The 25,464-nt window shown below is 39.9% G+C and overlaps 2 protein-coding genes and 1 long non-coding RNA gene across 5 annotated transcripts in view; 1 reads left to right on the plus strand and 2 right to left on the minus strand.

Moving 5' to 3' along the window:
• Nucleotides 1–8,264, minus strand: part of STX7 (syntaxin 7) — a 31,219-nt gene extending 22,955 nt beyond the window's left edge. The window contains exons 1-3 of one of the 3 annotated variants that reach the window (XM_086877119.1): nt 8,107–8,234; nt 4,713–4,885; nt 1,587–1,727 (exon numbers count right to left, since the gene is read on the minus strand). In XM_086877119.1, the coding sequence (XP_086733245.1) occupies nt 1,587–1,668 (82 nt within the window). In that variant the 5' untranslated portion in view covers nt 1,669–1,727; nt 4,713–4,885; nt 8,107–8,234. Of the gene's footprint in view, nt 1–1,586; nt 1,728–4,663; nt 4,886–8,106 lie in introns of all 3 variants that reach the window. The other 2 variants (XM_086877120.1, XM_086877118.1) reach the window with 2 other exon arrangements.
• On the plus strand, nt 8,208–15,142 carry LOC147654828 (uncharacterized). The gene is made up of 3 exons (XR_015283209.1): nt 8,208–8,768; nt 11,829–11,993; nt 12,162–15,142. It is a non-coding gene; the product is annotated as an uncharacterized LOC147654828 (long non-coding RNA).
• A 7,099-nt stretch (nt 15,143–22,241) lies between these two features.
• On the minus strand, nt 22,242–23,216 carry TAAR2 (trace amine associated receptor 2; the record flags this gene model as incomplete). Its single annotated transcript, XM_023924633.2, is given in 4 exon segments — nt 22,242–22,451; nt 22,454–22,674; nt 22,677–23,138; nt 23,141–23,216. Coding segments are annotated over 4 exon segments (969 nt in total), but the record flags the coding sequence as incomplete, so codon positions are not given.
• Between the last annotated feature and the right edge of the window lie 2,248 nt (nt 23,217–25,464).

Below are 25,464 nucleotides of genomic sequence, written 5' to 3' on the forward strand. Positions count from 1 at the left end.
TCCAGATCCTCATAAAATCTAGCAGAGAATGGACTGCAAGAGTAACTGAGTGGTTACAGTTCAGTCTGATCTACAGAAGAGCAAGAGATGGAATTCAGCTGTGTCCCTGCCAGAACTAGAAAAGTGCTTGTCTGGAGCTTTTCAGAGCAAAGCTCCTGTTTCTGAAGCCATTCTGAAGCCCCATTCTGGGGCCAGGAGACATTTGGACTTGGGTCTTCGCATGGCAGTAGCAACTATCTAATGCTAAAACTTTAGCCATCTAAATCTCAAAATACCAAAGACAGCAGGACAGCAGGTAACTCTCCTGGCATATCTTCTATGCATGGGCAGCTTGCTCTTAGTGTGCCTTGAGGAGGAAGAAGGAAGAGAAGGGGCAGAAGGGGAAAGATGAGATTAAGGAATCACCAAGTCCAGCACAAGATGGTTAACTATGTTCAGCAACTTTCACAATACTCCAGTTTCAATCACTGACTTTATGTTTTCACCTGACAGAAAACCATTCTTTTTACATCTTGGAGCCTCAGGTTGGCAGCTGCCTCTGGAAGACCAAGTTAGCCATCAGACTGAATGAATTCACTGAGTAGATTTTAGGAAATAAAGCATAGGGACTTTTACAGAGTTGGTTTGTTAACTTTAGGTTAGGAAATACCTGAAATATGAAACCCTGAAGTACAGAAACATTTCCATAAAGCAAAATTGCAGTTCTTGTCCCTGTCTTGTTCCTGTTGAGATCTTAATAAATTATTTCTGGAAGAAAATATAAAATGTAACTGAAAAAACAGAGAACAATCCAATCTGTACCACTCACCTGTGCTACAAATACCCATTTCTAGCACTTGTTTTGCCAAGCAAAGATCAAAATTTTGATAAAAATTTACATACTTTATTGTCCAGAATTAATTTGAAGTTTTAACATTAAATACCCATTTCTGCAAACACTCTGAATCCTATACAATATAAAATACATGTACCAAAACTAGCCAGGTGCTGTTCATGACTACCTGCCTTCTGATGAACCATATACTTTACAAATTTGTGATTCAAGTTGCATTTGCTTCGTAAAATGGAAAACGTTGAAAAAAGGAAAAAAGATTGAAAATCCCAGCAGCCTAATTAACCTCTAGCTTGAATACCCCAGTTTGGTGGATAAAAAATACTAAGTAGCATGAAACTAAGCACTGGTATATTAAAACTTGCAGAATCTTATTTACATATCAAATATATACAAGGGACAAGGGGAAGCTGCAAGGCCACAGCTTCTGTCCCTGCTAAAAAATTCAAGCTTCAATGAATATTTGACGCAATCCTTGCTCCTCAAATACCTCAGCCTACCATCTTAAAATGCCCTTTAAGTGCCAGGACAAAACTGAATACAGAGTGATACTACACTGTACTTGCCATGGCAGATCACTGCTAACCACACACATGAAGGAAGGGATGTACATGCTGAGTGGGGTGCCACAAGCCTGCCAAATGAGTAGGCAGAGTCAGAGTTAATTCCCATGAATGAATCTGAGAAACTCACCTTGAATGGGGGCACCACCATTAATAAAATTTTACACAAAACATGCACAAATGCAACTTACAGCATTGCGTGATCTTCTGGATGTTAGAAGTTATGCGCTGGGCTAGTTGATTAGGATCCCCAAAACCTGGTCCGTACGACATGGCTGAGTAGATCTGCTGTCACAGTCATCCACAACAGGAAAATGACAGGCAGCCTCTACCTACAGGAAACAATAGTTATGTTTTGGTCATTGGTTTATAGTCTTCAGCTTCTTAAGGAATGCATGGGAGATTAAACAAAACTCCACACACTAATATTCATCCTCTCCAAAAGCACTGTACTTCAAAGACAGAGTTTATTCTTTCTCAAACTACTTATGCATTTTCCCCACTGTAATCAAAGAAAGAGTATAATTTTCATTTACTGCCTTCCAGAAAAAAAAAAAAAGCTGTATGTTTAATCTGAAAATGCCAAACCTTCTGAAGAACTACATCCCAAACCAATTATATTGTTATTTACATATCACATATCACCCATCCCAATACAATCCAGCATAAGTAACTACTGTGAAAAAAAACTCAGCAGATATCACACAAGAAAAAAAGCAGCACCCAGTTTCCTCTAAACACCAATCATTTGTATCAACTTCAGTTTTAGTTTAACCCAGTGTCATCTAAATTCTACAAATTAGCACTTCATCCTGTTTCAGCTGCTGTGTTTGTCAATATGAATTCATTTTTCAACGACCTGGGTATTCAAACACATTTTTAGGGGTGTTTTCCCACCAATACAGATCAATTTTGAGCACAAGTTCATGTGCTCATATCCTAAATTGAAATTAACAAGACATGGATTACAATACCTGTGGAATCAAAACTGGAAGTTTATCTGTTCTGAAGTGAGAATGTGAAATAATCAAGCATATACACATCCAACACAATCCCACAATTTCATCCAAGCTGTGCTCTTCTGCACATCACCTTCACAGGTTGAACATTTTAACTTCACCACTTCCCCACATTTCCACTGTTCAGCCCAAACCATGTGCCTCCCAAGCAAAGTCCTTTTTTCGCGGCCTGTCAGCTTCTGGTTAAAGTGACAGCACTAAAACTCAGTTTCAGGTATAGAGTAAAAGAAAGTACATTTACTGTGTGAAAAGAAGGAAATGAAAAGGCCAACTGATCTGTCAAGTATGACAGCAGCTGTGCTACAATTTGCAAACTCAAGTCCTTATAAACTTCTTTTTAAATACAAATAATTAACAGTCCTTGTTGCCAAATATTTCCTTTGGAAATGCCTGGGCAGCAAAACCCTGGCTGATTTAAAACATGACTGGTTTCTTATCTCTGTAATATGAAAAGATGTCTAGTGGAGTCAAGACACTGGACTGGTCCTGACATTGTACATCCCACCAAAACTTCACCAGGATGTAACCACAGAGGTCAGGCCCACCCCTGCTGCCCTGCAGGTGACATCACCTGTGCCCCATGAAAAAGCTGCTGCTAGTGTGAAGACAAACCCTGCATGATTTCGAAATGGCTGCTTCACTATGATCTTAAACCCTGCTTGGAGTCTTCAGCCCCTGAGGTATCCCCTTGTCATGAACAACCTGGCTGCAGATAAGGCGACAGGGAGTGTATTTGCACTTCTCTACTTGCTGCACTGTTGCCTGAGAGTCATGATAGCTGTCTGCACTGTCGTTTCCTGTCTTTGTCTGTACCACATGCAGATTCAACTTGACTAAAGTCTGGAGTCAGTCAGGCAGTCAGCCTAAATCCCACTTATCTGGGCCAAGGCTGGCATTACAACCCTTGATCTTTTTGGAAACTCTAGGCAACATTGCACCAAATTTTTATTGTAAGACTAAACCCACACAAACTTTACAGCAAATAAGTGGCTCTATACCTTGGTGGATTGACTAAGGAAATCTATTCAGTGAAAAATACAATCAATCATAGGCATGACATCCAAAGAAACCACCTAAAAACTAAGTTTGAAAAAGATTTCTTAGAACTGCTGACAGGTTTCTTTAAAAGTTATGACTATTTCTAGATACCTTAGTAGCATGCTAACTACAATGCTACTGACTAAAAAACTTTTTAGTTAAATATTATATTTAATGTTAAAAGTTAAGCGTACGTTTAATGGAAATGTTAAAATGTCACTGCTAAGAAGAGATGGCAAAAGGCCAAGCTACCTTGTGTAGAATTAACTAAAATAGTATTTCATAATTGTTTTTTCTTCTTTTGTATTTATGTTTGCCAAACAGCTGCCTCTAACACTGTTCTCAGGAACACCTTTACAATCAAGAGATATGCACTGAATATTTCATCCAAGTCTTGACAAAAGCAGTTACTGCTTTTCTTTGTCTTGCAAATTTCTACAGCTAACAGTTAATTATCTTTAAAGAAGTTACACCCCACTGACAAATGTACAGATTATTCAACACATAAGACTTAAGAATTTTCAACTTTCTACTACAATGAAACACAACAGATAGCAAGATGTTCAGATGACAGACTGAAAAGTCCATAGGATGTAGTTCAGCTTTTCCTCTGCACATGTAGCTCTAATTGTTGACACAATTCATTTTATCAACCCACATACTTAAGGACTGAGATTTGTAGTAAATTTTAGGATAGCCATGTAAATTCACAGCTGGTTTACTCCATGCACATTCTTCCATTAATAGAGCTATTCCTGACTATTTCAATAATACAGGTTAGTGACAGAGTAGGCAACTGGTCTGAGGAAAAGACAGAAAGAGAGGTAAGAGGACAGCCATCAGCTGTCATCACCTCCCAGTCTTCACCACACTTTCTCCCTCTAGTTCTCACAGTAACAGGGGCACTGGAACCAGAGGAACACTATTCCCACCCACAACCTCTTCACTTGTTAGTGCTGAGTTACTCAAACTCCTCTGAAAACACAGATAAGCTGAGCCCTTGGAAAGTCAACTGCTAATGACCTAGACAAGGTCATGGTTTCAAAGCACCAAGAAACAAAACAGACATCCACAAAGCACTTCCTTCTGTCCACAATGATAGGAGCATTCATCAAGACACTGAATTTCCATAGAAATTACCCCTTTTCACTTTCACAGCGTTTATCTACTCTGTCATGACATATTTTGGTATGACTGGCTGCACAACTTACAAAACAGGGAAGTTAAAAGCCTGCTGCAGTTGCAGGAAGTGCACTTCACCTTCAAACTGGAACGGAGCTGCACTTGTGGTAGTCTTCAGTTCCTCTAAAAGTTTCAGTCAGGTGTGAGTTTCTGACTGTATATTTTATCTTCTGCTCAACATCTCTGCCTCTGAATAGGAGTATACCTAATGCCAATTCATCTTGTCAAGCTTCTGTAGAAAGTCCAAGGAACTACAGGCACAAATGAAATGAAAAATCAGAACATTTTATTAACACTAACTGAAGCAGGACCTCACTGTATATTGCGGTTTAAAGAATTCAAAGGACTGAATACATTCCTCATCATTTCTGCATTAACTAGTTCCTATATCACATGATCACTCCATACCAAAACAAAAAATCAACCTTAATATCAACATATTTTCTATAAAGGTGTTTGGCAGGCATTAGAAAAAATCCACTTTTCCATCAGCTATGGATGTAGAGATAAGAAAGTCTCCACATCTAAGCAGCTCCCCAGTGTCATTCCTGAAAGCTCTGTCAGGACAAAAGGAAGTGATGTGACAAGCACTGAACATGTCAGATTTCACAGCAGTCACAGGAATATTTTTGCAGACTCCAGTCAGCTACAGTCAACAAGCACCTAATCAACTCTTCATTTTCTCATTTAGATATTCAAAGAATCCTTCCCCAAGAAATCTAGCCCAGATACATTAGGATAAAACCCTTAAGTAATAGTTTTACTGTTTGATCAGTATTGTAGCACTAGGACCTAGAAATGCTTACATGGACCCTTAAGTTTCAGAAAGCAAAAAGTACATACTGCATTCCATAGAACACTTGAAAATTTAAATCTGATCTGAATTTAAATCTGATTTTATGCCTTTAAGTATCCAGAAGGAAGTCATGGGGCTTTTCTTACAGGGTTTTTTTTTTCCTAAATAAAGGTCACAGTAACAAATCTCCTAAACAATATGCAGCTTCCTTTATAAACTACCCCTCCCAAAAAACAGAAGTGCAAAATTCTTCAAGGAGGGTGAAAACACAGGCAAAAGTAATAAACTCCTGAAAAACTTGGGGAAAAATTTCAGCAAGTCACAATGTTAGCTACAGAAAAGATAAAGACCTCCTGCTACAGCACCTGAGGGATTCTCATACCTGATTCATAGCAACTGACTTAGTAAGATACAGGTCAGCATTAAAACTGTCCTTATTTTTGCTAGGGGATGAGGGAGGTTTAATTTTCTTCCTGGACTTGTGTATGTTTTTCCTTTATACTTGAGCTAAAATATTTAGAGACTGATGTTACATTTCCCACTTTCTGTATTTACAGCTCAAATCCTGGTCCACAGGCAGGCTGAAGGACCCCATACCGTGGAGCATAACAAATATGCAAACAAAGTAGCAGTAAAACAAAATTCTTTTTGCTTTCTTAAAAGAAAAGTTTCCAATTTATTTTTTTTTTTATCCTCTAGTTTCATGTAGGAGTCAAACTTAAATGCATATATGGTAGGAAAAAGCAAAGTTTACTTAAATTGTATCAACACTAACAGAAGAGATGTCAAAAGGTAACTTCCTACCCACTTCCTACTGCACAATTCCCTTAGCCTTGCCACCTTACTGGTGCTGAAATCTACCAAAGCCATGCTTGCATCATCTAACAGCTCTATGTTTGGGGTTTTTTGAAGTAATTATTAAATTGTGCCACTGGTCAGTGTTTTAGTCATTTTTCCTAAAAATGATTCTGTTGAACAAAGATGCAATTTAAAGCAGCGACATTTAAACTGCTCAGCAGGAAAAACTAAATTACAGCAGCCTGAAATTCTACTAGGCCTAATGCATCACCAAGGCTTAGCACATATGGATAAAAATTAACATGCTTATAATTGTCTGATTCATCCACACTGATATTTATGATGAACTAGGTGAAGGAAGCTCATAGCTTTCACAAGTCTAAGAAAACATGTTAGTGCTTGGCAAAATGCCTTAAGAGAATTATGTTTCCTAGGAGCACACAAGGCATTTAAAGGCCTTACGATGAAGCAAGGAATAGGAAAACAAACACAGGAGACTGGAACCATGGGGGAAGAGAGGGAACAGAAGAGAGGGAATGGGAAGTCTGAAAATGGACCTGAGATGACCATTTCAAAGTGCCCAGTTTCTTCTGCAGCTGGTAGGCAAACAACATCTCATGGGAAAAGGAAGATGGATGAGAAGCCTGACGTATCTGGTGTGCTGTTTGTTCTCACCCAATTCTCCCTCACAGTAGCTTGTACACATTGAACCAAGTGCTCAGATCAAGCACACCAAGGGAAAAGTTACCTTTGCACAAAGTCTGATTGCAATGCATGCTGACTGTCTCTGAGGCCTACCAGGGTACTAATAACTACATAGAGCCTGTGATCTCCTTTCTTCTCTCTCAAGAGTTTCACTTCAGCGTAAGCCACCAGGAAGAGTGCTACCTCATATTCTTCCCAAGACTACAAAAGGCGTCTTCGTGAACCAAACGCAGACACAGGTTATAACAATGCCACCATTTAGCACCACTTTCTTCTAATTTTAACGTATTTTAACTCATTTTTTGGTGCCCTTTTCCTTCTTTCCCATTAAGAGCAATTGCACAGTCCCCAGGCTCCAAGCAGAAGGGCTGCAGTGCCGGCAAAGCACAAGCCTCTATCATGACCCGTCAGGAGGGCTCCACTCGCCCTCTGCCTTTGAACGGCTTGTGGAGGGGATCACAGCACAGGCGCACATTGCTTCTGGCCAGGTCTCCTGAGATTTTAACACTGGGATTCTGCAGTTAAGATGCAGTGCCCTGAACTGCATGCCAAGCGGAGTGAAACCTTCCACTGAACAGCTGACTTTGAAGGAGCGCCCGTTCCTGATGCCGCGGCGAGTGATTCACCAGGAAAACAGCGATAACGCCGGCCGGCGCGCCCAGGCCCGGGCTCACTATTTACATCGGCCACTTTTATCATGTCCCCTCCTCCCGCTGACATGCTCGCCTCGGACCTGGAACAGTAAGGGGAGCATTTCCACAAGGCGGGGGTGCCCGTCCTAGCCTACAGCTCCACTCCAGCTTCTGTAAAACACCTGCTGTAGGCCTCGACCCTCCCCCGAGAGCATCGCCGAGCCCCAAGCCCCGGTACAGGAGTGTCATAGGGGAGGGTGCGGGGAAAGGAGCTGGTGCCGGCACCACCGACCGCGCTCCCACACCGCGCTCCCCTGGCGGCCCCGGCCCCGCCAGCCCCGCCTCGCCCACAGCCGCCCCGCTCGCCCCACGGCCGGGCACGGGGGCGCGGCCCCGGCCCCGGCGAGGCCCTTCCCGCCGCCCTCCGACATGCTCCCCGCGCCTGACAGCCCCTCCCCGGCTGGCCGGAGGCCGCCCTGGCCCCCCATGGCTTCGGCGGGCGGCACCCCCGGCGCCCCAGCGGAGCTCTCGCGGCTCTTACCCGGCCGGGCGAAGCCGCTCCCGGGGTGCGGCGGGGGGCGGCGGCGGTGCAGGGCGTGGAGGGGCGGGCCGGGCTGGCTCCTGCCCGCCCCGCCGTGACGGGGGAGGCGCGGCCCCGCCCGGGCGGCTGCGAGAGCGGGGCCGGGCGGTCCCTGAGGCGCGGCCCCGCCCGGGCCTGCGGGATGAACCCTGCTGCTGACCGGCTGCCCAGGGGAACGGGGCAACCCCGGCAGCCGCAGCCCTATGCGAATGGAAAAAAATAGGCTGAAGGGTGGGGAGAGTGTAATTTGGAAAAGGATGCTTTTGTATCAAGAAGTAGGGGGAAAACAGGGTAAGAATACGGTATCGCAGTGAAAAAATACGATGTTACTATGTTAGTAGCCTGTTTTGGTAGCCTCGCCTTTAGCTTGGGTCATTTCTTCTCCAAAGGGGAATGGACAATTCAAAGAGAGCGAGTGGGAAATCGTAGTAGATCTCTTTAAAAGTGCATTTGAATGCTGAGGTACACAATAGACAGCTGGGAGAGGGGACAAGCGATGCCGGGAGCACGAAAAACGAAGGATGCATTCCCGCAGCTGCCGGTACCGGGCTCGGGAGGACAAGGAGGATGCTGTAGCCACAGCACCAGGGCTGCTCCTGGCCCAGTCCCCTGGGAAGTGACAGGTGAGCTTCTAGGCTACGTGCACAGCATTTGAGGAATGTCTACATCCTCCCCACTTCTTCAGAGGGACAATGACAGGGCCAAACAGTCCCCAGAGCCCCGGGGCTGAGCTGCTTCGTTTGCAGGATACCCCCGTGCGCATTAAACAGCACGGAGCAAACAGCCCGCAGCACCCGATTGCTGGGAATGCCGCCTCCTCCGCACTGCCCAGCCTCGCCTGGGGAAGAGCTGCAGAAACTGGGAAGCACGAGTTTAATTCTGCTGCAGCATAGATCTTGGTCGTTGCTAAGACTTAGGAAGCAGTGGAAAACTCACTAGGTATCCTAACCCAATAGTAACAGAGAAGTCTAGTAAACTGCAGACGCAGTGGAGTGTTAAGTTAAAGGCCTGAAATAGGCAACACTACTCTTAACCTTACATGGGTGATTCTTGCTGGGTCTCAAAGCATGCTGAAAGGAGAGACAGCATAGACTCCAAGACTTGTATGGCTACATAGAGTTCTTATGTTAATTGATGGTTGGAAGTGTCATTTTCTCACTTTCATGAACTGATGTTACTAAGGAAAAAAGCCATTCTGATATGGCTTTTTGCTGCAGAAATGCTGTATACACAGTCAATCTATTTTTACTAGGCTATTTTTATTAGTGATGCATTTTTATTAGCATTGCTACGTGTGAGTGTTTTCCCCATGATCCCACTAGATGGTGCACTAATGAGAGTAGTTTCCACACTCCAAATTAAGGGCCTGCCTTAATTATTATCTCTGTCATATAAACTCCATCGATTGACTCAGTCACTCCTGCTTTATAAAACTTCCGCAGAGATCACTGTCAGTTTTCCTCCAGAAAACAGTACATTTTTTTATTATATGGTTTCAAAAATGTATTTTCCCTTAAAAAAGTGACCCTTCATCAGTGAGAACACTTTTCCTGCAGATCACCACTCAAGTACTTTTTTTTTAGACTTAGAGGTAAGATCCAGCCATCGCTGACCAATGTTCATCCCCATTCTACAGAAACAAGGTACCCAAGTGCTTTGCTAGAGAAGCTGTGTGCTTTATGAAGAAAATCCTGTTCTTCATGTGCTGTTAGCTCACTTATAAGCATTCATCTTTTATTGTTAAATATCTCAAGGTCATATGATTATTTAAAGTAACCAGTTGAAGAATAATATAAAAGCCTGAGAGGGAAAAAAGGATTATAAAATAATCTTTTCAATAAAATGTCTGTATAAAAATACCTAAATAGCCTTTGTAATAGAATCATAAAATAATTATAAATGTACAGTTACTAGACTATTGATCGTATTTATCGATCAGAACTGCTAAGAGCATAGTATGCCTTCAGAATATTTTTGTTAACTCCTATAGAAAAGTCATTGACTGGGAGAACATGCCCTATTTCAGCCTTTTAAATAAACCAGGAAGATTCCTCCAGTTTCCTGTTCCAGCAATGGTGCCTGGACAGGGATTGTAAAGAAGCCATGTCTAAGTGTTATCAGAGATGCTGATGCATTTGTGCCTCTAAATGCATTTCATTGTCTCCTCTCTACAGCTCTCACACCAGCATTATCTGCTGATTGAGTTCAGAATCATCATTTTCCTTTCCTGTTTCTTGTGGACCATAATCAGATTTCAAATGACTAAATTAAATGGGGAAAGCTCTGGGCAAAGAAAAGGGGAAATGTTTAGCCCCTGCTCTGCACAGTCACTGCTTACCATGGAGGATGCTCTGGATATTTACTGACTGAAGGTCAAAGTATTTGCCATTTATATTCTTGTCATGTGTGTAAAACTGAAATAAAAGGAGGTTGTGTTTGGGGATCCGTGCCCAGTATGGTTTATAACATCTGACAGAGATGGAAGTTAAGCCACACCAGCATAGTGTGATTTTGAAAAAGCACATCTTCCTCCTAGCTCAGTATCCAAATCAGGACCCACCTTCCTGACTGTATTTCTGCCTCCCACTCCTGTTCCTGCCCTGGCCCCTCATGAGCAGACACACAGGCCCAGCAGTGTGGGTGGCACAAGCCCCAGGGCCACCAGTGACGCAGAAATGAGGCACTCATTTCCATGCAGCACCCTGGGCTGGCACAATGCATGATGAAATGAAGGGGAGCAGCCCAGCCCTGGTCTCGTGCTCCTGATGAGTGTTCTCTTTCCAAGGCATGAGCAGCGCCTAAGTGGTGCGTAATTTACCGTATGGGCCAATTTCTTTCTCTGCTATTGCATCTCACTTCTGCACCTCTAGCTTTACATAGGAAGAGTAATGTTTCCAGTATTTGGCAGAGTCTGGCAGAGCTTTCCAGATGGTTATTGCTGATGCATTCCACCATCAGCAAGAATTCCTGTTATTATCGTTGTCATCCCTGTTTGCTAATTTAATCAAAATATCCACTCCAGAACCTGAAATGAGATTAGATTCCTATTATACCCAGTCCTGTACATAATTATGATGGATGATAGCTTCTAGCTTGAACAAATTTATGGGTTAATTAAACTCCAGAATGACATGTAAAACTGCCTAATTAAAAAAAAAAAAAAAAAGAAAGCATTGACCATTTGCGTGTTATTTAGGCTGGCACTTGCTATGCAGCAGCAGTAATTAACATAGTAGCACATATTTTAAATAAACAGAGAAATCTATTCCTGATATTGATAACATTTCCTAAAAAAAGAGAAAAATATCATTAGCAACTTATTTTCAAATCTTTCTTTGCCTAACAGCTTAATTTTCAAAGACATGATACACTTTCATCTGCAGTAGTGAAATAAGCTGACATTATTATTTCAAAGCCCTATGTTTAATTAAGTAGTACCTGAAAATACATAATTTCCCTAACTTCAGACAGACCATATTGAAAAAATAAACATTTGTAAAAGGCATAAAATGAAACAGCATTACTTTGTTCAGATATAGAAACACAAAACTACAGAAGAAAAAATATCAAAAATAAAAGAATCTATGAACTGCAAGTTCAACAACTAGCTCTGATAGAATCCAATAGGTCTTCATTTGGAAAATGAGGTCATTGTTAAGCAATCAATATTCATTATTTTACAGCTCGTCATGATCTTTGTCCTCCTCTTCAATTCATAATTACCTTAATTACTTTCTGGAACCATGCAAAATGAAAGAAGAAACTCACACAAAGGGATCCTGTCAGAATTTGTCTAGGTAAACCAAACAGACATCAGAGGAAAGGGAACACAGTGCGGAGCTATAAAGGTGAGGAAAATGTTTTTTAATATTTCAAAAATACCGTGTCAGAAAATCAGGAAATCTTGGCTGCTCCCAGAATTTTAGCAGTATTTCCTCCTCACTTACCTGCTCTGGCATTGCTACTGTACACGTCAGTACTCTGGGTTCTGCTTTTCTCTTTCTCCATTATTCCAGCTTGCAGTTTAGTCGAAAAGGAGACCCTAGCAACAATCACAAGATATTATGGTACAATTCTCACATCGCAGTATAGATGACGGCCACCCACTGAGGGACTAAAGCTCATCCACTTCCACAGAAGAAACCTATAAAAGCAGATTATGCTGCAAGTAAAACAAAATGCAAGTGACTGCATTCATGTCATATATGTTCTGTAATCTGTTGAGGACAGGTAGAAAATATCTCAAAAAACAACTAGCAACTTTATGAACCTCCCCTTTCTCTACAGCCTTGGCTCCAGTGAGTTCAGAGCAAAAGATGTCGAAGTTAAAAAAAGTGTCAATGTTGCTACATTGCCCCTAGGACATGACTCAGTTTGAGGCTTGCAGATTTCTGCACAGCTGAATGTCAAAACTTCTGTTATGTGCCTTGCTTAAGCCTAATGCTTCCACAGAGAAGCATCTAGTTCAATTTTAGGTGCCCAGATGTGTCTCACCTGTCTCTCAGCTACTGTGTAGGCTTTTCAGGTGGCATTTGGCAAAAGATTCATAGTTCCTGAATAGCCACTCACCACTACAGCTGGAACTTAAACAGCCATTCCAGCTGGAGCTATAATCAGGACTCAGACACTTACCAGAATTATAATTGCCTATTTATAAATTTAAGAGTCTTAATCTCAAAATTCATCCCATAGTCTAGGTCTTCTAGTGTGTACCACAGATGTCCTGTGTATTTTTGCGGTAATTTGGCACCAGACCTTTTGTAAGAATTCTATTCTGTGCTTCATTCTTCAGCCTGATCCTGTGGATTTGGTAAACTTATTATAGAAAACTTGCAACTACGTGCAGTATAGGATAGGTTTTTACCTTCTGCTACAGCATGAATAGACAGAGGAACAATAGAAGCAGCTTTGGCTTTTATTCCAAGAAACAGTGAATATTAATCTAGCAAAATGGGGGGACATTGGACACTGGGAGAATGAAGTAAGATTGAATTACACTCCAACTCCAAGCACAAGGCTTCCTTTAAGACTCAGTTTAAAATCACCAAAATTTTATGATCACTCTTTATGATCACTATTCAGGAAATCCCAAAAATATTATATAAGCCCTCTTTCTTGTCTCCTTCCTCTGGATATTTGGTCTAATTTCAAATGTTTTGAATACCAATATTTTTTTTCTGACCAGAATCTTAACCATATGGACAAAACCAAAAAGGATTTGAAATAAACAGATGTCAGAACAGATTACATCATCTCGAAGTTGTAAATAATTTGTACTAGGAAAGGAAACTGTTCTTGACATTCAAAAAAATAATGATAGGATAAAACAGAGGGGAAAGAGTTTTCCCATTTATATTATTGCACATATTAAAATATGTAGCAGCTACAGCAATCACTGTATCACACTGATGTCCTACAGAATATCTACTGTGCCATTCCTTTTTCTAGTTCTTACACATGTAGGGCCTGATTCAATTGCCTGCTGCATGTTTTAAAAACCCATTTTTCATCAGGCTGTCAGGCGTCTGCTGGTCTCTTGCTGTTAGCTGCATGCTTCCTACAGCTGTTTTTAATTCTAGTGTTTGTATTTTTTCCCCTCTTTTCTCACCTGATCATGGAAAAAGACCAGTTCACAATCAAGAGAAGGGTAGAATAATGACAATTTACATCTTTCTACTTTGGAACAGGAAGAGATTTTTATTAAATATTGACTTACAATGTTAAGAATACTTTCACAAAATTTAAAAATGCCCATCATTTCTGTTCCTTCTCTTTACCCTTCGTTCTTCAGATAAAATTGCTGGCTACAGTCTCAAACTGAACTTTTGTTGAATATGCTGTGCAGCCCAGCAATCCACAAGAAAACTTCCAAAAATAGGATAAGTGTGCTGATACGGTTCAATCTGCAATGAAGTCATGCATTGCCAACACCTTCTTTTATTGAAACTGCAGCACATAACCTCTAAGATCTAAATACCTCTAAGCAACCTCTGAATCTGAATTCCTTAAAATAGAACAAGACAATTTCAGAGGATTATTGATTTTCTAAAAGGGCTATCATCTGTGCCCCTTTGCTGTGAATTTTTTTCCTCACAGCTACCAAAAGAGCCAATATGGGATCTGTAAATAGAATATAACAGCTTGAGAAAGCTATGGGCTTACTAAAATATCCTACAGAGAGCTGGAACATTCGTATCTCAAATATTCCATCATGTCTATTACAGCCCACAGTGCTGGCTTTTGCGCTCCCATAGTAGTGAGCAGTGACCATCTCTGAAGAAGTTGAGTGTTTTATCATTAATTCAGAGTGGTGGGAATGTTTGTAGGGTAAATACTCTCTCAGCTCCTTTTAAGATCCTGCTAAGTGTAGCACACCCCACCTCCCAGAGAGGGGGTCTCCATAGGGTATGGTATTTCTCTTCATATTTCTTGCAAAAAATGTAAAGATTTGACCTTAAGCTTTGTAGCTGGAAAATTCTAGTCTAAAGCACTTGCAAAAGATTCCTCTACCTGCTGGATCCTCTTTCTGTGTAACTTTTGCTTTTATATTTTCCTGCTTTTAGTTATATTGATCTGTTTTCTGCCTATTCAGCTGCCCTTGTAGGACACACCTATAGATCAGCTTTAGAAGCAGTACCTCTGTAAGTTAATCATTGCAACTTAAACCATGTTAAAACTGAATATGGAGAGAAATCACTGCCTTCTCCAGCTGTAGCATCTTTGTCCAAATTAGTCAGCTGAAGAATTTGAGAAGGATTAAGAAAAGGATAATTTGGTTCAGAAAGTCAATAAAAATAAGAAATTCAGATACTTTGTCTCTTACCTTTGAAATTAACAGTTCATATATTTACTTCACTCTAGGATTGTCTTAATAAAAAAGAAAATGTTCTTTCTTTCAATTTACTGATCCTGTTATTCTTTGTCTCTTTTTTCACTTATGACAAATTTGCAGATATTAATCTCATAATAAAGTGAAAAATACCAATATTTCATCACATTCAAGACTTTCTATTTCATAATTTTTTTTTTGTCCAAACTTTTTCTGATTGTGATCCCAAAGTACAGGTTTTTAGTGATTATTAATGAAGTAGAGGAATTGCAAAACATTGACAAAATATGTAAAAATACACATAGAAAAGAGTTGAATAGTTGAATGTGACAGTCTGGGTCCATTTTTCCCTGCTGAAGAATTAGTTAATAACAGGTGTTAAAAGTAATCACTGAACTGCACAAGAGTTGTGCAGGTTCAACCAATACAGCCCTTCTCCAGAGTTCCAAATTCCCTTTGCTGTTGTTTGTGGTGAGCAAAACACGAGTCAGTTGGGAATAATCTGACCAAAACAAACAAGGTGTTAACAGGACTTGTTAATTCATATTTCCAAAGAAAAATTAGAAATTTAGGCTATTTTAAGCTGACAGAAAAGGAAGGGAGAGGGGAGGGTAAAGTGCTGTGTTTCACAGCACTGGCAGAACAAATGAACGAAGAATTATTATACTGAAATGCAAGCCATCAAGTAGTCCAGCCTGTGGGAAGCACCAAATGGCCTTCAGCCACCTGGATACGGCCCACGCAAAGCTGCCTTTTTACACTGAGCAATATTTTAATGGCAGAAAAAAGGCTGAGGTGGCTGAACTGGCCTGGGCAAGGGGTAGGAGAAAGCAAGGCAGGTTGAAGCAGAGCCCTCCATCCCCTATATTCTGCTGTCTCCAGGCACCTGTGCAGCCCTGACCTGTAGCCAGGCCACTGGTCTCAGGCTGTGCAGATACCACTTGCTCCCTGCAATTTCCACCAAAGGAAGCAGAAATGGCCAATGTAATTGCCTGCAATTACTCCTTTGCTTGTCCTGTGGTGAATCTGCAGGATTAAAGGTGATGTTCTGGTCCTGGGTTGCTTCATAGACTTTAAATATAATTTTCAAACTCTGTAGAATGACATTTGCTTCCTCCCTGAGTGGACCATGTTGCACTGCTGGTCATGTTGATTTCTGCTAAATTGTCACAGCGAGAAACAAAAATCACTATCACTATTATTATGGGCTGATAAAAAAAATGATCAGCCCATAAAATTAGAAAAGCCAGATGCACCAGAGTGTCTTGCATCACCAAATAGGGTCATCTTCCTTCTGTACTCACACACTGTGAGCCATCACTTTGGTGTCCTGTCTGTGGGAAAGGGATGCAGTGCAGTAACCACTGGGGAGACAGAACTGAAGCTTAGCCCATGTAACCTTTGAAAAATATTATAGGAGTTTTATTTATATTTTATTTATTCCCTTTTTGAAAATCTAACCTTTAATTTCTCTGAGGTAATGTAACAACCTTCCTAAATGATAACTTATTTTTCATAAGGAATGAAATGCAGCACATGGAAAGGCAGGCAGTTTTTCCAAAAGTAGACCATCATACCATAAATCAACCCACATTTAACATATTTTTCAGCTACAGGATGAAAAATTACATTTATAAAAGCAGGCTGACACTGGTTTACCGTGTCTGCAGTCCTGTGAGTAGGTAAAGATCTTGGGAGTGTTATACCAGGAAAAAGTTTTGGCTCCATTCTCATCCCCTAGCTCATTTGGAAAGTTTGGTGTAACTAGGGTGCTAATTTTCAGCCAGTGATATCTAAATAACTACCTCCTGTGCTTTAAGCATGAGTGCTTCCACTGACTCATGGATACAATGGTTCTTCAGTGTCTTGGCCATGTAACTTGTGAGGGTATTACACACAGCAGAGAATCTGGATAATGTATCAAATGTACACATTTCAGTGTGCTGGGTCATTTCCTAGAATCCAGCACAACATTTCTTAGGTTATTGTATTATTGTATTATTATCTTGCTGTATCTAAGCCTACTCACATGTTACAGGTTACTAAGAGTAACAGTAAATGCAAATACTGAGAAGATAAAGGAGCCTGTATAAATATTTGCAAAGTTTTCTGAAAGGAATTCCAGGAGTTTCTAATTGATTTATAAAGAATATGGCAGGAAGGCAGCAGAGTACACTGAAAATAGTAGTCTGAGTATTGCAACTGCAATGATTATTTATTTTCATAGTGTTTTTTAGTCAAATAATAAAGCATACATTATAGACCTACAGGCAGAGCTGAAATAATCCATGCAGAAGGTGTCATTGCACAAATCCTTAGGTCCTGAGAAAGTAAAATATCAACTATTGGAGAAAGGTAGTCAAGAACAACAAAAAGCCAACCAATGAACCAGTAACAGCAAAAAAGCCAAACCAAAACTATACAAACCAACTTATATTTAACCCTGAGAAAATCAAGCTAAAGGTGAACAAGAATAAAATTGAAAAGCTATCTAAGAAAATTACTGCTTTCACAGGGCTGGTGCTTTTGGTGATCTAAGGAAATGGGTGAAAGATGGTATAATTAGAGTTAAGAGAGAGAAATCCAACAGGAAGGTGAGGTGCTACACACAACTGCATCACAGGAGGTGCAGGGTTTGTAGGAGGGAGCCCCAAGGTACTCTCATGATTTCATGGAGCTAGCTGTGATGTGGGCCATAGCACAACACTGGGGAAATGTCAGTGTTGACCACGGAGGAGACCAGAAACTTGTTGGGAGAGTGGATTTCTGGAGATGATGGATGGATGGATGGAAGCACTCACAGACATATTTCCCACCATTTTGGACAGGATGGCTCCACACCTGTACATGCACGTAGCAGAGGAACAAAGCCCACACTTTGCATTTCTAGGCCCTGAAATCTTAACAAAGTCAAACCAATACTACACAAGCTGTGAGATCCAGAGCCTGGATGAAGTCATAATCTGGCAACTCAAGGTATTCAACAAAGTATTGCAACACAGTCCTGATGAAGAAAACCAGATAAAAAAATTACTTACACATTGAAGAAAAAGATCACTTGGGGAAAGTTTTCTAGGGAAAAAGATGTCCTTCAGTACACAATCCCATACTTGAGTCTTTTTTCTCCATCCTGCATTTCGGTGGAAATGGGTAATTAAAAATAAAAGTGAAAACATTCCTCCTTTTTTACAGGAAAAACTGGAATGTTTTTGGTTTATATGCAGCTGAAAAGATTCACAGCTGTCTTTTGAGAAACTCCACATTATTTTAATGTTAGTGTTAGCTGTAATGTTTCATCAATGCTCTGTTGCTGCTTCAGCCATGAAGGCTGACACACAACTGATCTGGAAGGAATATAATTTGATTAGGTTCTCTAAGCAGAAAAAGAAATTACTGTAATATATTACTGCTATAGCTGTATATGCCTTTTTGTCAGAAATTTCTTGGAACAGTTACTTTCATTTACCTGATTTTCACTAAAGCTGATTAAAATGTTGAAGGGTTTTTTTGTTAAAAGCATTGTAGCTGAAAAATGGATGCTATTAAGCATTAATTTACCTGAACTTATCTGACTTCTTTGGCATATTTTAGTTTTGAGTAGAAAATTAATGTCTGCAAACCAAGATTTTTAATTTGAATCTTGAAGAATTAATTTTGAAACTTCATGCTAAATATTTGTTAAGTGCTCTGCCTTAATACTTACACCTTAAGTATTAAGGTGTAAAATAAAAATCAGCACAGAGCTTTCAAAAGTAAACCTCAATCTGCTTCTTGAGGTTTTCAGACAGTGTGTTTGCAACTCAATATAACTTAATATATATATATAAATATAAATAAATATATATAATATATATAATAAATAATATATATTTATAATATATATATATATAAAACTTAATTTTTTTTTTACACCCCTGTCTTAATATAAGGTGCTGCTGATGCTTTTTGTTAAAGCTGCTTTTGCCTGTGGACTCCACAAGAGGGTAGGAAATCCTTCCTCAATGTTTAGGCTATGACAGAAAAGATTAAAAGAATAAAAGAGAGTTTAACTATTGTGACCACAAGCAGGCACCGCAGAAATACCTGTGAGTTCCTGAGCTGCAAATCATTTGAGGCTAAAAATAGAACATTTTTTTGAATAAAAATCACTGTTTTTCAAGAGAACTCTGAATGTTGCTGTTGGAGGCAGTGCAAGAGGGAGGCTGAGTGCAGATTTCCTGGGTGGGATAGTCTTAACCACATCTAGCTCTCCTGCATGTTCACACTGGGATGGACCAAAATGGAAAAGGACCATGGAAGCTCTCAGACTGGGGGCCTTGTCTAGATGTGGAAGCTTGAACTTCCTCCTGAAACCAGAATTGTCCTTCCTCTGAGGCCAATGTCAACTCCTGCTGGAATCGAGACATCCTAACCCTTCTGGCTGATTTCCTGAGGAATAAGAACACTGTCTGGATTTGATATAGACCAGAATTTGTGCTAAAGCAGTCCACTGTATAGTGTGGAAAAATAGGTTAATGAATGATAATGTTTTTCAGGAAAAAAACCCAACTCCTCAAAAAAGCCCACCAAAACAAAACAAAAAAAACAACAGACACTTCCATTCTCCTGTGTACCAGCAGGTGTGGTCTGCAGAAAAAACAGAAAAAAAAAGAAATCCCTTTTCTTCTGATGCGCTAGGTTTTGTGCCAAGCTGTGGGGTATTTTTTAGCAGCAAGTTTAGCACCAGCATCAAGCTTAACAGCAGGGAGAACAGCATGGCATGCCACAAAGTCGCTCAGGAGCCAAATTACGCCATCTGACAGATCTGCAAGAGCCCTTGGCCAGAAGAACTACTAAAGACCCACTGACAAGTTGCAAGTCATTTATCAAAACTAGAGAAGCTGATACTCATTTAACATCCAGGGCACATATTGAACACACGGAAGGACATGACACACTGAAACCTCACAGACAGGTCAATATTGTTCCCTGAAGATGTGCTGTCTAAGACAAAAGTTGTCACTGTAGGAGATGTAATGCACTGGGTTGACTCTAAATTATTTATGCTGTATGTTAATGAAGTAATTTAATCATTACTTAAATGTCTCCAATTACTTAAATGTCTCCAAATGTGTCACCAGCTAGATATTTAATACTTAGAAGACCCTTCAGAAATATTTAAATATGTATTTTGAGATGTAGACACCTAACATTAATGTAGCACATTCTTGTGCACCTAACAGAAGGGATTTAAACTCTACAAAATAGCTGAGTACTGTGGAAAATACTGCTGGCAGCAAACATTGTGAAGACACTTAAAAAGGATCTGTAGTTGTCTGAGACTAGTTTTACAGATAATTTTTTGTGATCCATCATTTGACTCATGGTCTCACTTCTGGGAGGATATCAGGGACCATATATAATTTGTTAACTTTCAATAAAATCCCATCATGGACTAGTTTTAACACAAAGACAAATCTGGCATGCAAATTTCTCTGAAGAAGCCAGGTTGAGCCTCATGCAGACAATAACTGTCTGCAACACCATCTCTGCTGCAGGGAGCTCAGCTCTCCCTGCCATTGCTAACACACTACAGGCCCTGTGTATCACACCCCAAACACTGTGTATTTCACATGTCTCAGCTCCAAAAGGAGAACCAGAAAGTTCTTGGTGACATCCCAGATGTCACCATGGCAGAGATGTCACCGTGTCACTAAGGTGTTGTGTGAAAGGTGTTGTATGCAAAGGCTGCCCTCTGCCTCCCCAGAGAGCTGGTCCCCAGGAACACACTGCAGGAGCAAAACCAGATTAAGATGAGATTAGGAAAACCTGATTCAACAGCACAGGCTCTGAAAGTCAGAGCTAGGCTGTGTTGGAGATCCAGCTTTCCAGAACTGAGTTACTGGCTGCCATCAACCTGCTGCTCAGTTTTCTTGCTCTCCCTAAGCATCACTCCAGCTGCCCTTGTGTTTAATCCAGGGGCCTCTCTAGGCATGCATGGAGCAACGGTGTGGGACACCATATTATCCACCTTGAAGGTGCCTAAAGATTTTATTGCATCCAACTATGCTCTGTTCCCTGGTCTGGCTGTTCAGCTAGTGACAACTGTGCACAAAGAATGTACTTGTGTCAACTTAAAGACCGTGGGGTTTATGTTTTTATTGGGAAAAGTGAGAGCCTTACACCCCACTTCAGACAAGTCTATGATCTTTCAGAGCCTTGCTGTCTTAAGTGTTACAGGGTTGCCATGAAACTGGAATTCTCCATATCGAAAATAGCAGGTGTTCATGTTATCACAGATCCATTAAAAAGTTTTTAGCAAACAAAACAAGCAGCCATCTCTGGCATGGCATGCTAGTGCAGATGTGATAAGCTAACAAGTGGATAAGCGTGGATGGCTTTTTGGTAGTCACTCTTTAATAAGGGTGGAGTATACACTGTATGGGTAGTGCAAAAGGTAAGTCAGAGGTACAATTCACAATAAAAACACTGCAGTGCCTGCATTCAGTAAAGACAACTCAGTTACGCTTATTTTAGACATGTAACTGATGTGAATGCTGACAGTGCCTCTTTCTGACTTCAGAGGGAGCTCAGCATGGCAAGGAGCTAAATTAGAGGTTCCAGTTTGATGTGAAGGTTCAGTGAGCTGTCAGTAAGCATATTTTATAACATCTGGAGCCTGACATCTAAACAAAGACCAGACACAAACAGAGATGAGTACAATCCATGCTCTGATTCCTGAGTACTCCTTCCCAAATATGAAGCACAAGGAGGACAAGGGGTGAAATCCTGATTCTATTGTTTTCAGGGGAAAAGATCAGCTTCAAGCCAAAATTTCACTCCCATTCTCTTTGCTTGGGAATAGCAGGAGACTATACATCTGCTAATGCACAAAAAGGGTGTCAAACTTCTCACTGTATGAGCCTGGGATACATTTAGTTTTGGGTTATTAAGAGTGAACCCTAAGAAAGAGTACCTGCATAAGATTAGGTGCAATACTGAGTTTATGTGCTGTATGTAAATAATTTCAGAAATTAAAAGAATTTTGCAGGACTGACTCATAAAATTCTTATTGCACTCATACTGAAACATAAATATTCAGTAGTCCACTGTATCTTCTTCATTTCTTCTTCATTTCCACTACTCTCACTAGTGGAATCTATTACTCTGACAGATCTTCAGACAAAATTTTTATTGTATGAAAACATGGATTAAATATTTTGCTTTTCAAGATACATTTAAATGATTTCTGAAACCATGGATACAGAAATTCATAGATAAATGGATTTCAGAAAGAATTGAGATACCCAAGGCAATTTAGAGAATCAAACAGAGGTAAAGGAATGGAAAAATTAAAAAATGGATCAATTAAGACTGCAAAAAAACACGGAAAACAACATATTAAGAAACTCAGCATAAAAATACTCAAAGTCTTAACAGCTTTCCTGTCTTTATTCTTAGAAAACTCATGATTATTTTTTTTATTTTTTTTTTTTTTGAGAGCCTGTGTGCCTGGCTCGACTCTGATGTGTGCATTTGGGGGACTGTAAAAGTTTTAACAAAAATCCCTGTCATAATTCAAGCAGGACCAAATAAACTGACTGTCAATAAAAAAGCCCCCCCACCCCCTGGTTTGTTGAACACAATTGGGCACAAGCCTGAGCATTTAATCAGCATCTCATAGCCCTCAATCCCAGAAGCAAAAGCTCCTGAGAAAACACACTGAAAGCAAAGGCAGCAGGCACTGACCAGCACACAGACATGATTTGTTTTATGGCTGCTACAGTCATGGTGCTGCAGTAATGCAGAGGGTGGCAGATTGCACAAAACCCATCCATGGCAATGGAACAAAGACGGAAAATGGAAGCTGAACTGAGCATCAAGTCAAAACTGTAATGAACCTTGCAGAATATAATCCCAAAAACCCAGCACTTCTCTACAGACCTTACCATGCTGTAGGGCATAATAGCAAAGCCCAGCAGAAGATCTGTTACAGCCATGGATAAGATGAGGAAGTTGGTTGGAGAATGGAGCTGCTTGAAATACAAGATGGAAATTATTATGGCCAGATTCCCAAAGACAGTGAGAATGAAGACTGCTGTTATGAATAAATACATTACCCCTCCTGTTCTTGCTGACCTAAAGTTCTCAAGACAGGATCTGTTTTCAAACCCAGAGCAATCAAATCCTTTGAGATATTTGGAGAAAGTATAATCAATCCTTTATTAGATTTTTCTTTTGGAAGTGTAGTTCCATCAGCAGATTTAATTTTCAATTAAATTAGTTCAATTCAGTTAATTAATTCAATTAAGTTTCCAAAATATTCCAAATCCTAATATGAGAATACAAGGTAAAGTAAGTCAAGAGCATGAACTCCATAACTAAATGAAATACAGTAATTCAGAGGCAAATTTTCTCTTGGTTTAAATAGGGACCAACTACAACCAATTATTCTTCTGAAATGGTACATGAAATTTAGTAACTGGAAGCTATTTTAAAATTAATTGCAAATAATATATAAAACAAAGCAGTTGAAAGTTGAAAGAGTTAAGTTGAAAACTTAATTATCTCTCAGATTAACTAAATTATATTAAAATATACATTTTATTTTGTATATGGAGCATTTTGTAAAATACGGTTCTTGTATTTTGTATATGTCATAATAATAGTAAATTTAAAGTGATAGAAGAAAAACATGCATTGACAAAGGAACCCCTCAAGTCACTTCAGTCCATAAATATTATATAGGATTTATATGTCCCTTAGAATAGCAGTATTTTTTCTATGGGAGAAATGTTATGTGAGCTGGTATACCTCAGCTTTCTTGAAGGCTTCAGTCAATGAACTACTCACCCAGATGCTCATCTTAAGAGTCACAAATCAGTTTCCAAACACCCACTTACCAAATTATTTATGCTGCTAAACTCACCAGCTGTGCCTCACAACGTACCAGCAATGAACCCATATGATGGAAATCAGTTCTAAAATTGGCATGATAAGCAAGATTCTTTTCTTTCCTTACATATAAACCTGTTTCCTATCATTATAATTCCACTGACTAAAAGGATGTTGAGGTTCACCTCCCGTGATAGATTGTGGTCCAGCTGCAGTAGTTATAAATGAATACACTAGTGAATAGTTTCAAGGGGAAAAGATTCCTTTCATTTTTTTGGGGAGAACCAGACCCATTTCTTCTACCTCTTTTCCTGATAATTTGTTTTGGACAAAGAGCAAATTTAGAAACAGAAGCAGAAGAAAAAGCAGAAAAGCAGAAACTGCTCTTCTTCACAGCAGTTTAACCCACTTAAAATGAACATGGGAAGCAGCTCAGACCACTGTTCTTTTTTTTTCAATTGGTATCACCTATCACCTGGAATGAAGAAAATACTGAAATTGTGCATCAAAAGATTAAAAACAGATATGGGCAGACAGCTTTATGGGCTAGTCTTCCCTGTATCTCTTAATAATACCATACATGAACTCTTTAAGTAGATATTTTTTGTCTTGCTATTGTCCTGCAAAACTGCAATGTGGGTAACAGGCAGATCCTCTTTGTAACCTGGCTTGAATTAATGAAAGATGGGGATTTATTTTTCTTTTATGAAATTATACTTAATTCCCAGTAGATTTTGAGATAAATACATTTATGCAATGTAGGGGTTTACACCAATAGGAGATAGAGAAAACCAAGTGTAGGTATTCCCAACACCATTATGTTTGTTTGCTCTCTTTGTTATATATGTATAGGGGAAGTCTTTTGGTGGCTTAAGGTAGACAAAAAATGTTCCTCATTATTTTCATGTTGGGCTTAAATGTTGATTGAAGAGAGTTATTTGATTATTTATTACTAACTGCTTTTATTCCTCTGGGCCATCTTCACCAAAGCAACAACAGCAAAAGACAAACTCAAGTTTTCTCAAATAATTGTTTTCCCCTGTTGGTAACTGAGGAAGTTCAAAGGATATGGGATGCACTCTTTTTTCAGTGATCCCTCTCTAACTGACAGATGGCTTTTAGTCTGTACCCTATGAACAGCCAGTGTTTAAGGAAATTGACTTTTCCTATACCTATGGGAAATCAGAAGTCAAGACATCTAGGAGCAGACTGTGGAGTTCCCACTGTCTAAGTTACTTGTGGATCCAGTCTCTTGAGAAGTAAATTTTTTTTACAAAGGCTGTTGTGTAATCATTTCATAGAAAAAATTTCAATTACCCATGCAGCTAGCTGGATTTAAAGTGTCAGCATGAAGGGGAAAAGATCCTATTAAAAAGCCTACAAAGTAGGAAATCAAATGTATCTGGTTATGCAAGACCGTGTAACATTGTGCAAGACTCAGTAACTATTATAGGAATTGAATTTCACAGAATCACAGAATTTTTGAGGTTGAAAGGGTACATTCTGCCCCATCATCCATCTCATTAATGAGGATATTGACCAGGATTGGCCCTAGTGTTAACCATTAGGGTACATCATTTCTTACTGGTCTTCAACTAAAATTCATGCCAATGATC

Source organism: Cyanistes caeruleus, chromosome 2 (genome assembly GCF_971803275.1).
Source record: "Cyanistes caeruleus chromosome 2, bCyaCae1.hap1.1, whole genome shotgun sequence".
Taxonomy (NCBI): Eukaryota; Metazoa; Chordata; class Aves; order Passeriformes; family Paridae; genus Cyanistes; species Cyanistes caeruleus.